The sequence below is a fragment of the Hakea prostrata genome, chromosome 4 (assembly GCF_041222555.1).
Source record: "Hakea prostrata isolate BN-2017 chromosome 4, UWA_Hpros_2, whole genome shotgun sequence".
NCBI classification, from domain to species: Eukaryota; Viridiplantae; Streptophyta; class Magnoliopsida; order Proteales; family Proteaceae; genus Hakea; species Hakea prostrata.
Window position 1 is genome coordinate 9,785,569 of NC_142603.1, and position 14,177 is coordinate 9,799,745.

The window sequence follows — 14,177 nt, forward strand, 5'->3', positions numbered from 1 at the left end:
CGTTTATTTCCCTTCATTAGATCTATGCGATCTGCATTTCATGGATTTCAATCGTCATTTTCGTATAAGTAATGCGTTTTGGATGCTAGAAATTGCTCGATTTGTTACTCGAGTGATAATGCATCTTTATATTCAAGAACCCGTTACATCATTGATAGAGCAGGAAATACGAAACGGAGTCTTAAAAGATTATTTCTCCTTGCACTTACATTAGTTGATAAGACATCGATTACGACCAGAAAGTAAGAAGACGAGGAAATGCAGAATAAAAGGAAGGGATGATCCTCACAGAAGGTGAATCTTCATCAGTACCTCTGCCTAGAAGTTGCAGAGTTAAGGATCTTTATAGCAACGGCTTCAGGTTCAGCGGAGCTTTAAATACTTTAATCTGCAAAATAAGCATGCATAGATCAACTTTAGCTAACAAGAAATCCTACAGTATCTATGAGGAAAATTTTAAAAAAAAAAAAAATGCCTATGCATCACAGAGTCAGTTGAATTCATATATTGTAATTGAAGTAAGAACGTAAGTTTTTAGTTTAACATATATAATCCAGGAGTTGGGATTAGATCTCAAATGGACTTGATTTTTATGGTATGAAAATCATTAAGAAGCTATAATGGGTAATGATTTTGTGTACTACTGTGTTAAAACTTGGAGGGACTACGAAGGGTGCTAGTATACTACCTCTCCTCTTCGTCAGCAATGTTATTGCTTTTGTTACTGCTGCTCCATGCACCCGTTCTGTAATTGGGAAAGGGAACTTGGCCGGACTCTATTTGCTTGACGTCCTCTACCAGAATCTCATAATGTCTCTTCACTTCCTCCACGGTTTTCCCACCTACAGACCTGGCAATATTGTGCCAGCGGTCGGGGGTTTCCTTGTCATAGATGGCCAATGCCTTCTCAAACAACTTGTTTTGTTTGGCAGTCCAAGTTGAGCCAGAGTTGCGAGAGCTAAGGGAACTGGAAGCCATTTGCTTAGTACAGATTTGGTTGCAGGATTAAGATACTAGGGAAGTTGGGTGAACAACTAAAAAACGGCGCCACAGTTGAAGTGGTTCCTTTTACTCTTATCTGGGTTCTAAGCCCACTGAATTGGTTTATGGGGTGAAGAAATTGACGGGGCAAGACAGGGAAGGAAGAGCAATGCAACCCTTCAGGGGAAGAACAGAAAAGAAGGCACAGGGACGATGAGCAAAGAGATGACCATGCGTGCTCTTTATAAACTAGAGGAGAGGTAGGTGTTGATGTGTTGCCAGTTGGCGAATAAAATATGCCAAGATGTGGAATATTGAATGCCTAATCTCCTTTGGAACCACAAACCAGATAATGGGGGTAAGACAAGGAATAGCAAGAGGATCAAAGAATCAGTATCTAACGACAGTTTTCTCCTCTACTTTTTTCCTTCCAAAGAGGGAAAATTAGTCTTTTTCCTTTCCTCACGTCAAGATCAGCCATAATTAAGAATGATTTACTCAACAAGTTACTTGTCTCTGGGATAGTGGGATTCATACCAGAAAAGGCATAAAGGGGAAGATAAACTAGATGATAGAACCCATACGCTTATCATTTCTAAAAGAGCTGTTGCTGTCGCTGCTAAGCATATGTCAACTAAGCAATGAAGCCACTTTTCTTAGGAATCACAAGGCTAAGCCGTTAAACGGTTCCGAGTCTTTATTAGGATAAGCATGCAATCAAGGATTAAAAGAGGATTGTGTAAGAGGAAAGTCCAGCTAGACTTAGTTATTGATCGTTGTTTCTACTGTCTTCCTTTGTTTGTATCTTACAAGATAAAAGTGCGGGACAGCCATTTAATCCGATGATAGTAGCCAACATTCACGAGCGTAACACAACCCAGTTGTTCTAGTTAATGGTGCTTTTGTGCTGTGTGGCTGGAAAAGACACAGGACTTCACTTCAGAACTTTTTCATAGTACGTGCGATGTTATTTGTCAGAGCAGTTTTAACTTCGTTGCTTTAATCTGAAGTCTGAGCAAAACATTCCAAAGGATTATAGCTGGCCGGTTGTTTTCGTACAATGATGGTTGATGTTTTCTGCTAGCATAGTAGTTCATCAGGCCAGGTGGTATATCTTTTCCGAGAAGGATTTTGTACAGTTCATGCATATCCGGTTATGGGAAATGATAGTCTTAAAGCAGCTTTTTTTTGTGGGGGAAGAGATAGTCCTAAAGCATCTGCAGTATCACTTCTGATGCTTTGAATTCCCAGTACTATGACTTCGTCATTATCCCCACACAATAACTTGGACTGTTTCATTACTCAACTTGCTATCTAGGATTCCAGGGGATCTTATCTGAAAGCTGCTATAATGAATTTTAGCAGTTCCTGTAAAGATGAAGATGTATGTTGAAGGAATAGGAATCAAGTGTCAAGTTGTTCTGAACTTCTGTGTGGATTGTGGAGAGAGAAATGAAATAATATTGCTGAGGGATGATGAACGAGATTAGTTTTCAAAGGAGTAAATCAAGGTCAAGAAGCATTTCTTTTGCTTAATTGTTAGGGGACAATCTTAAAAGGAAAAGGCATCACATTTTTGGTTCATCAAATCATCAGGCAGAGTCCAGCTTACATTTCATGACATCAAGAAACCTTTAGAATAGACACAAAGACTAGAGCCTATCTATTAAGCCACGTAGAAAGGTGATGAGCTTAAGTTGTCTGAATTTCCAACTCTTCAAAGAAATATAATCCCAACCGCCTTTTCTATAACCCAACCTGAACAAAAGTAAAGCTATTTGAAATTTTTAGAACTTTACTTCATTTCTGTGTGCTCACGGGTTGAACCCGTTGGGCCCATGTATTTGTTTTGCTGGTGTCGTTTCACAAAGGTTGAAATGCAACAGCTTTTAGCTTCAGGTGGTTCTTGGTTGTGATGGGAAATCCAATCTTTCCATGGTATTGTAATCTTTTATCTGCCAAACTGATACAATATTCTTTCGTCCACGTGGGTTTGCTTTACGGTCAGTCGACCTTTTCTGTTAGCTATCAGAGACCTTCACAGGATTCCTGTGTGGCAGATCCTCAAGAGTATTAAAAGGAGAAGACCATTTTTAAGAGCCTTACTATAAACTCTGCTCGTTTAATTATCTTCTTTCGAGTAATCATGTTTTAGGCTTTTAGCTTCACATGGTTTTTGGAGATTTCGGTTACGTAAAACCATTAAGATTTTACGGAAACTTCATTTTCTGTGTGTTAAGATTGTTGCTGTTACATGACGTTTAGTATTTAGTTCTACCTGAACTCTATGTATTATTGGTCATGGAGAGCAAGCTTTCTCATTAATCAATGATAACTTGTCGCTGCACGATTAGCCATAGTTTGGTTCTAGTTTTACTTTGTAAGGGATCCAGGGGACTCGCTATCATACAATATCTTACCTGCAAAAGTGAGTATCCTCTAAATTTTGTGTCCCGATCATGAATTGACCTGGTGCCTGTGGTTGACTAGATATCCATAGAGATAAGAATGGGAAACCATAAGGAGAAACAAAAGTTCCACTTGACATGCATCTGAATTCCACATTCCTATGGTGGCTTTACGCAGCAAGTTGCGTAGGCTACTCTTAGCTCTAAGACCCATCCCAGCCTGGATCTTCTACAAGTAGGTTTTCATATTTATCAGCTACCACCATCAATTTCTAGAAGAAAAAGGAAACATGCATGTTGTAATAATTGTATGGAGAAACAAATGGATTTTCTAGGCCCTTCCAACAGCTGATGAATTTGGAATATGTTACTGGTTGATATTGTCAGCTAACCATCTGCAAGTTTGAGAACATTAGAAGGTAGGTTCAGGGTGATCTTGGGGTCCATTGAACAGATTGGTTGTTGCTTGGGGCCTTCTGTTTGAGACTTTACTCTCATGCATTTATCTTTTTCCCTTACTTTTTATGGGGGTGTTGCGGTGATAAGGGGAATGATCATTTGATGAGAATGACCTCTTCAACAGTGCTAGGAATCTATATCATATAAAAGTGGGCCTAGGGATACACCGTCCGCTCCTGTCTATATAAAGAATCTTTATCACCTCTGCGTCCATGTCTACTAGAAAGCAATGCCAAGGGATTCCTCCCCTTTCTCTCTCAAGAGCTCTCTTATCATTTTCTCTCAGTGGTCCTTCTATCCAAGTTGGAGTTTAGTTATACATCAGACTTCTGATGATCTTAAAAGCAAAATTGCCTGGATTTTTATTTTTATTTTCTCCCTTCTGGGTGATGGAAGATCAGATTGAGTTGCTTACAGAACCAAGAATCCCCTACTTTATAAGAGGTTGTAAAGTCCACGTCAACCTGGTCCATATTTGAAGAGAATCCTTGAACATAAAGGCATATTAAAAGGAAGAAATTCCCAACTGGTGGGATCTACTGGAAGAAAGGAAGAGGGAGGATCCTCAAAGATTTGTTAGTCATTGGACAAGCAGATACGTTATCATGCTCATACAAGGTTTACCATTTGATAAGAATCATGCAACACCGCCATAGATGGATACATATATGCTTTTACATGCCTTTTTTTTGGGGGGCTTAGCTGATAACGTATCTGTGGCTCATATCTAAATCGTATAAGACGATGCAGTTATTGGCAGTAGCAGGAAAGAAAAGGGAATGCCATGGATAGACACTTGCTCGCCCAACATTCCTTAAGCTAAGAATTAACGTCCGGTTTCTATGTAATGTGCCAGAAGGCTCTGGAAACTTTTCAAGCTTTCTGGTGGAGAGCTGAGAAGACTTATATGACTTGTTAATCGCTTAATTTCTTTATGCTACTTCACTTTATTGATATGTTATCAGACCATGGACGTGTTTGTGGGGTGTGGTGACTCTCACAGTCACAGCAGCTATACAAGTCGAGTTATGGTAGACAGGATAACGCGATTGAAAGATTCAGATGAACTAACACATGACATGATACGGTGGGTCAGATTCCACAGAAATGCAAAGGTAATGAATGTTCTTCTTCTCCTTTTGAATTTTAGCTGATGCAAATGTAGCAACTAGCAACTGAATCCTGGCTTAGGTTGTGCGGAGACTTGAAATTAAGCGAAGGTGGGCCATGTGATGCCTTTTGACTTAAATTCGCAGATGGTATTTTTTCCCTTTGTTCGCCGGTCGTGAATCATGATAGCAATAAAGAATACTGCCCCCGACAAGGAGAAGCATTCCCAGACTAGTGGATCTTAGCATGTTGTTGTGGGTGGGGACCACCAGTGGGGCGATGTTTGCAAGAGGCCCCACTGAAACACATAACTATTACACATGCAACGCTGTTTACCCCTTAGCATCTATCGGCTCGATCGTCTCTCGTTTATCATGTCCCTCCCAATGAAACCAACCACCTATATCTTTTCTCCCAGTTGTAGGAAGGGAAGACCTAGACATTCCAGACCTTTTTCTCCACTTGTCATAAGACTTAAGTAGATCCATATGTCATAAGATTTCAGACCCATTTCATCTCATAAACTAAATCTTCATTTAAGTTTGGCTTTGCCGGAATATAAGTGATGTGAGTAAACCAGATCGACCAGTTTCGATAAGACCAACCGGGTATAGGCCGGTTTGACCAAATTATGGTCGAACCATAAACAAACCAAGAAATAGCTAGAAAACGTTCAATTTTCTTGAAGTTAGGAGTCAATATCCTGATCAAACTGAAAAGGATAAATTACTCTTAGAATTCAGATTGAACTCAATTACCATTATACGAATGAAACACTTATTCCCTCTGATGGATAAAGTTTGATCATAGAGTTCAAATCAAATTCAATCATTGCACTATCAAGGTAACTACTACTATAAATATCCATGCCTTGCTAAAAAGGAAGTAGGCTTTTTTTTCCTGCAAAAATCACTCCAACTAATTGTTCATCCGTTGCTATTTATTTTTTTCAACTGATTTGATCATCGGAAACATCCCTTGACCAAATCTAGTCGGGAACGTTTTTGCAGGTATACTTGATAGGAGTAGGATTTTGTAACAACTATTAGTTTGTGAATGTTATTGAGTAATCAACCCTTAGAGGGGTGGGTGGCTTAGTTCGTAAAAAAATCAACAACTCTAAGTAAGAGGTTAGAGTTCAAATTTTGTCAGAATCGGGGGTAATACCTTCCCCTTTATCATGTAATACCTCCATTTCCAATATATAAATGTGTTTGTTCCACAAAAAAAAAACTATAAATGATTTATAAATATAAAAATAAAGATAAACTTTCTCGAAAGAGATCCACCTAAAATAGAATATTATAATAAATAAGAGAACATAGAATAGAATATTACAATAATTAAACCACAAAAAATGCAAGTTAAACAATACTATCAAATAACACCTTATCATGGAGCATTAATTAACTAGTTTATGTTGTAATTTTGGGAAATTATTTTTCAAAAGTATATTTTATTCATAAACTCCAATTAGGCATTTATAATTACAGTATGAGAATAGGGAAAAAATGCAAAAAGAAACAAGAGTAGAAAACGGACAATTACTATTGTTTTCCTTATATTATAGCTTAATTACTATTTTATCTCGTATACTTTTTAAAATTATTAATCTAACCTTTGATTTTTTCTGTAACAACTGATGCCCCTTGCACTTAACCTCTGTTAGTTAAGTGATGATGTGACATCTTTGATTTATTAAAAAATCTTAAAATAACTTTGAAGTTATTTATATATATAATTATTATATGAATATAATATAAACATCTCAAAGGGAAGAGTACAAGGGGTGGAAGGAGGGGGAAGGCAACCAGGCAAAGAAGGCTTGAAAGACTCTAACAAAGAGCAAGACCCTAGGTAACAATAATGAGTCCGATTCCTTGGGGTGTCCACAAGAGATCTATGAGGCAAAAAAAATCTTGGAGCTAATATCATTGCAAATGGCTTTTCAAATCTGATCTAAGGAACGGGTTTTGGTGGTCCATCTATGAAAATTATGCTTCATGCAAATGTGTGAGATGCAGGCCCCCATAAACTAGCTTCCCTGCAGTGTTGGCTTGAAGAACTTCCGAATGTATAACCAAACCAGCGGTACTCATTGTCCTAGGGCTGGGGGTGCCTAGATCTACGCCAAAGAGAGGAGAGGGCACAGATCCAAATGGGGCAAGAGAAGGGGCAAGAGAAGGGACAAGCAAAGAAAATGTGCAAGGTGGTCTCAAGCTCAAAATATTAGATATGGGGGAGGCTAACTAGGATAGAGAGTGGATAAGGAGGCATTGGGTGGGGAGACAGAGGGAGAGGGTTCTCCAAACAATAAAAGCTAGGTGGGGGATGTTACTCTTGAACCAGGCAAGCTTGGTCCAAGGGACTAGGGGGATGGGTTACGAATATGGTTCCAACTAGTGGCAATGAAGAAATGGAAGTTTTTTTAGGGTAGCCAAAAGAGTTGGTCACGGAGGGGAGGGAACAAAGGACCAAACAAGGTCAAGCTCTTGAAGAAAGGGGGAGGAGAACCAAGATCTTGCATTAAGGAAGTGAGAGAGAGGGGTAGAGTTTGGAAATGTTAGAAAAGTAAATTGCTCTGGCACCAAGGACATGATAGAGAATTCCAAGAGGATGCCAAGGATCAAACCAAAAGGAGATTTTGGATCCAATCAACAATTGAGAAAGACATAGTAGAGAGGGCAAGGGGGTGAAGGGAGAAGAGTTTCTTCCAGGTGTGAGAGGAGTTAGAAAGGGAGAAACAGACTAAGAGTCGTTCTTTAAGAAGTAAGAGTAAACCCAATCAATCCAAATGGAGCTTTCGTTGGAGAAAATCCTCCAAATGAGCTTGAGCAGCCTACGATATTGAAATCTTTAATTCTGTAGATACCAAAGCCTCTTTCAAATTTAGGTTAGCAAACATTAGACCAACTAATGGGATGAAGGAACTTAGAAGTTTTTTTTTACCTTTCTAGAGGAAGCTACAGAAGAGATAATTACTTATTTATACTTTATATCAAATTATATTACTACCTTCAGTAATTACAGAAAAATCAACCCTAAACCTGTTTGATAATATTCATTCTTATTAAAATTAAAGGGAAAATAAACACTCTTCTTTTTCTCTTGCCTTCCCAGAAAATAAAAAATGTCTTCCTTCTTCTTGCTTTCAAGAGTCTTAAAGCCCAACTCCTTCCTTTTCCCTAGATGAATTACAAAGACCAAAATTCAAAATACAAAATTATGGAAAATTGATATATATATATTATAAACTTTTATTTATTTACTTTCCAATTTCCATCCCTTTTACTACTCTCCTCCTGACCCTGGCCCTTCTGGTGCCCGGTCTTGACTCTGTACTAAGGCTAAGACTACAAATGAATTAATACCAGATGTAAGATAAGCAATAACGGGGATTAGAGTCCCAAAAACTCTCAATTGAAGAAGTTTTTCTTCAGAATTTCATCCAAGACTTTTGCTGCAGAAGGAATCAATAGTTTTAACGCTGCAAGATCATTTTCTCCTCAAATTCTAGTGTGCTGCAAAGGCCGTTAAGATGGTTTGTAAACATCTGGAATAATTCCTTAAATTCCTCAGCTTTCTTGAATTCTTTGGTACCCTCTTAAAATTAACTTTTAATTATCAAATTCAGCATTTAGCCCCTTTCTTTCTTTCTAAGAGTAATGTTAATCGAAGTCATGCTCTTATAAGTCAGCGATGTAGCTTGGATTCCCCTCAAATTTCTTTCTATCCTGTCTCTTTCTGTTTCATGATTATATTTTTTTCTTGCCTTGAGTCCCTTCCTTTCTTTCTGCTCCGTAATCGGGGAGCTAGAAAACTTCCCTAGCTTCTCTCTTTCATTGACTTGAAGTCCTCTTTCTTTCCTTTCTATCCCATTCCACTAAACGGGATAAACTCAAGAGATAGCTTCTGCCCTCTTGATTCTGAACTTTATAGTTCCCTGTATCTTGTGCACTTACTCTTTTTTTTCTTTTTTCCTTTTTTTAACTCAACTCAAAATAACAAGAATACTGGGTAAAATACTAGAATTAGTCTAGTTGCTTATTAATTCTAGAAGGGTAAAATAGATATTTAACTGTTTATTAACATGGTAAGAAGCGAAAGAAACAATAGTAATTTCATAAAAAATAAGGTCATTTAGCAACTAAGCTATAATATAAGGAAGCAATAGTAATTATCCCAATAAAAACTAATCTTAAATAGATTAAGAAACTAGTCTAACACAGGATTGAAAACCAAAATTAAAAATATAAGTAAACAAAAAAAATATAAGCATGAAAGTCGATCTATTACGACCAGTGCGGTTGTTCGTATTTCATTTTCTTCTTTCAAGCCAAACCCTTTTCTTAGAAAGCACTTCACTGAGTTACTTACAGAATATCAAATCTCTCTTGACCCCGAGAATGTTTTTCTCTCATGTTTCCCTAACCTCACCGATTTATCTTGTTTCAGATTGCATTGAGTCGTTAAGGAATTCTAGTATCTTTTTGACCCATAATCATCAATATCCCCATCAATATGATCATCAACTTCCTCCCATTAGTAACAAGTGATTAAAGTACGGCGTCATCACTTCCTCACTCAAAGTCCCTTATCTGCACCTATTAAAGAAAGGAGATCCATCATTCTCACCCAGAGAGAGATTTCCGGTAGGGAAGAGTGGTAGGTGTTTTTCGGAAGGTAATGTTTAAGTAGAAGATGGGCGAAGAAAGAATTCCTTCACCCACTTAAGTGTTAGGTAGTGTGAGTGAGTGAAAGGGCATTAAAGTCATTTTAGTGTACGAGAGATATTTCATGGTGTAACATTTCCCAAGTGGCTAGCAAAGACGAGAAAGACAAAAAATCGACGATCTCTCTCTGAAATCGGCGTGATTTTACAATTCTCACAATATTATAATATTTTTTGAACCTACTTCTCATCACATTTGCGCACTCCATTTTAAATCTCCACTATTGGATTTTTTTTTGCTTGTAGTTCAACTCTTATTATGATTTTTTTTTTCTTTTCAAATGGGGCTTTTTTAAATCGGGGGATGGGATATTAATATACCTCAACAAGAATAGAAACCATGACCTCTTCACTAAGAGGTGTTGGTTTCAACCAGTAGAACAGCTTTGCGTTGGCCTTTATTATGAATTAAAAACTGATATAATATACAACTTAGAGGGCTATAACAGACCACTTAGAGGGCAAATTTTTGCTAATATTTCAACAGGCTAACTTCAACTTCACCGAAAAATCGCATTATGGATATATTCTTGTCTATTATCAATTTAATGATTAACGGGTCAAAATCTCACAGTGGGTAATGGTAATGGAAATTATTTTATTTACAAACACAAAATGATATTTTCCAAAACCAGTGTAGGCATTTGAAATTCTTTTGAGAAAATTATATGATTAGTTACTTTTAGGTTTCTCTTTACAAAATTAACCACTCAATGTTTTACTTTATAAAATTAGTCAAATCTTCTATTGCATTTAAAAAATAGCCAAAATATTGATTTTTCATCGATTTTTGACATTGACACCCCATTTTATGTTTAAAAAACACAGACACCCCATTCTTTAAACACGCTAGTCCATTCTGTTAGTAAAACCATTACCCACTGTTCAATTGTCTTTAATTTCAAAAATGCCCTTACCCTATCTATTCTCTCTCCTCACCCGGATCTCCTCTGCTTCACCCTGTCCACCTTCACCTCCGGTAGCACCAGCAACCATGGATGAAGAACTTTGTCTTCGATCGGTTCGGTCAGCCTTTGCCGAGAGATCCACAATTCTAGCGACGATCTTCTTCTTCGTCATCCTCACTCTTCGAGTAATCGCCGTTGACGGAATCACAGATATATAGCTTCAGACCGCCATTGATGCCCTTCGATTTAAGAGTTATGATCTCTTCGGCAACGCCATCGAGACCTCCAATCTTCAGTATGAGCTTGTTGACCGCGGCGATTCATTTACTTTCTTTGTTCCCACCGACTCGTCTCTGTACTATCTGGATCTGGCATCTCAGGCTTCGAAATACATCCAGACATTATGATTCCATATTTCCCCTCATTGTCTCACTATCACCGATCTTCGTACTGCCTCTATGTCTCAAATGCCTTACCTTGATACTCTAGTTCCTAATCATGATTTCATTATGGCTATTAACCACACCACAGATCTAAAATTTGCAGCTTCCAGAAGAACAGAGTTGAACGTCTATCTGCTCAAAGAATTCCCAACTCAACCAGAACTCTATGAAGTTATAATCTTCCTTCCCTCAACAACAATAACTAAGTTCTAAACACTTAAAACAGAGAGTTCAACTTCAACATTACTTGAACCCAGTTCCTCTTTCCGGAGTAAAATGAAGTCTATAGCCGCTGAAATTTCACTGGTTTTTCTATGCCTTCTATCGACAAACGTCGCCGGCCACCGAATCTTGTATGATCAGAACAACAATAACTCGGCCGCAGCGCCTTCGCCTCATCCAAACGAAGCCAATAATCCATGGGATTCATTCCATTACTTCACCGGACGTCGAAAAGGGGATCATGTCGACGGCTTAGCCGATATCAAGCAATACCTTCACGAATTCAGTTACATGTCTGCACCTTCCAATTCTTCTTCCAATTTCACAAACAAATTCGATGACAGCCTCGAATCTACAATCAAAGATTACGCAGCAAGATTTGACAGCACCAGCAAGTTCTCCTGCATGGTTTTGAGTAGGAGGAGGCGTTAGTGGAGGAGGCTGCGGCAGGTGAAGCAGAGGAGATCCGAGTGAGGAGAGAAAATAGATAGGGTAGGGGCATTTTTGAAATTAAAAAAAATGAACAGTGGGTTAATGATTTTATTAACAGAATGGACTAGGTGTGTTTAATGAATGAGGTGTCTGTGTTTTTAAAACATAAAATGCGATGTAGTGTTTTAAAGCCTTCATTTTGAATGTCAGTACAATTTGCTCTAAATTTTATTATTCAATTCTCTTAAAATTTATTAAATTACAAATGTCTGGGACATATTTACCCTGAGAGGAAATTAAAAAAAAATTTAAAATCAATTTCTTGACCATACTATAATACTATCTTCTTGAAAGTCAAAGTAGGGTTTGAAAGTAAAAAATGGTATTTTTGTAATTTTGCTTAATTCTACTATTTTCCTAATACGTACTCTTTCTTTTTTGTTCGGTAAGACCTCTAACTCATTAGTTTATAATTCCGAGGACAAGGGAGGTAAAGAAAATAAAATAAAATCTAAGGGTGTAGATAAAATAATTTATAAGGGATGTATCCAACATATGGTTTCCACTTTCCATAAAACAAAAATCAGGATGGAAGGCCGCATTTATCCAGATCCATGAAACCGTCCGATTTTGATCAATGGGGAAATGGAATTTCTGAGAGCTTGAGTGATGCGATTATTACTCTCTATGAAGTAGATATGGTCATCGAAACAGCATCTGAAGTTCTTGTTACAGAGATTATATGGGAAGTATATAATGCCATAAAAAAAAAAATCTGAAATGCTTATGCTTACCATGGGAAATAAAAATAAGATCTGATACATGACAAGCATTTACAAAGATAGGATATTCAAGGGAAACCTAAAGTTCATGAAAGGGCTACAGGAGAGGCAGAGATCAAGGAAGGGAGGGAAGCGAGTTGAATTACAGAACCCTAGAGGATCAATGAAAAAGAAAGTAGAAAGGACAGATAGGGAGTATCAAGGAACTTTGGAATCCCTCCAAAGAGGTTAGTATCAGGCTTCCAACATATACTAAAGCATAGCCTTTCCACTTCCACCGACAAATTCTACACACCGAGATCAAATGATATCAACTCATCAAAGTCAGAAGAAGCTGATCCCTATATCACTGGTAGTGATTTAACAGTTGATGCGCAAAAAGGACAATTTCTAAGAGACGGCACATATTTTTTTCTATTCCTTTCTTCTGTAATATGACAGAAAAGACACCAGAACACAACCATAGCAAACAAACCATCGGTCAAAAAGAGAAATCACTTCAACAGAGAACCATGATCCAAGAACAAGTAACAATTCACGACATGAAACCTTTCTCAAACACTAAACATGAACATCAAAGCCTAATTCTAGTTCCTCCAGTTGCCATCGGCACCACCGCCACGACTCGAATAACGGGATCCCCCCTCACCATAACCACCACCACCACCACCACGGCTATATCCTCCACCACCGTTGCGATTGTAACCACCGCCTTCACGTCGACCTCCATATCCACCACCACCGCCATAACCGCCGCCGTCGCCACCGTATCCACCGCCGCCGCCACTGCGGTAACCGCCACCTCCACCGCCGCCGCCGCTTCCCCTGCTCTGAGCCTGATTGACGGTAATATTACGACCATCGAGTGTTTGGCCGTTCATCCCTTCGATGGCATCCCTCATCGACTGCTCATCACGGAAAGTAACAAATCCAAAACCTCTAGATCTCCCAGTCTCACGATCGCTGATGATCTGAAACAACCAAAAATACAATATCAGAAAATAGATCTAGTAAACTGAATTGCGAATGCAGTAACAATATATGATCTAATCTCAAATCGATCGATCCACGTCTCCTCAAAGACGAAGAAAAAACAACATACCGTTTCCGGTGATCAATTAGAGAACAAAGAACACAGGTAGTACAGAAAACAGATCAACAAAGCCATCCAATATCAGAGAACAGAATACAGAGAAGTAAAGCCGAATCGATCCGTTCTGGTCCGATCCGATCTACACAGGACCTTTGATTCTGTAATATCGCCGTACTGACTGAAAGCCCTCTCCAAGGTTTGATCATCGGTCGCCCATGCGAGACCGCCAACAAAGCATCGAAACTCAATATCTGCAGAAGCCATCGCTGAAGAAAACGAAGATCAACAAACAAGAAAAACAAAGAACCAAGAAACCGAAACAGATCGAAAGAAGAACAAGAGAGGAGGATTAAAATCCTCCGAAGGCACGAGTCTTTAGGGCTCCCAAAACGCTAATTTATAGTGCGAGTCCCTCGAATGGATCGGAGAGATAACGTCATAATGACCCCATTTGGGAAGATATTTTTCTGCTTTGCTATTTTCAGTTCCTCACAACCAAACATGGGATGTGTTGGGTTGTCCCGTTAACCAAACGTTCCTCCCTGGGGTTGATTTTTGTTAACCATGGTTTCTGTCTTCCATTCGATTACGTTTCCTTCTGGTGGGG

General features: G+C 38.5%; 2 protein-coding genes across 2 annotated transcripts; both read right to left on the bottom strand.

Annotated features, from left to right (window-relative positions):
- Positions 1-90: 90 nt before the first annotated feature.
- LOC149017722 (protein RADIALIS-like 3) lies at positions 91-1,205 on the bottom strand. Its single transcript, XM_089154220.1, has 2 exons — positions 689-1,205; positions 91-388 (listed from the first exon to the last, which is right to left on the bottom strand). The coding sequence occupies exons 1-2, from the start codon at positions 976-978 to the stop codon at positions 364-366; spliced, it is 315 nt and encodes a 104-aa protein (XP_089010346.1). The 5' UTR covers positions 979-1,205; the 3' UTR covers positions 91-363.
- An 11,749-nt stretch (positions 1,206-12,954) lies between these two features.
- On the bottom strand, positions 12,955-13,961 carry LOC149017723 (glycine-rich RNA-binding protein-like). The gene is made up of 2 exons (XM_089152042.1): positions 13,721-13,961; positions 12,955-13,448 (listed from the first exon to the last, which is right to left on the bottom strand). The coding sequence occupies exons 1-2, from the start codon at positions 13,832-13,834 to the stop codon at positions 13,065-13,067; spliced, it is 498 nt and encodes a 165-aa protein (XP_089008168.1). The 5' UTR covers positions 13,835-13,961; the 3' UTR covers positions 12,955-13,064.
- Positions 13,962-14,177: the final 216 nt, after the last annotated feature.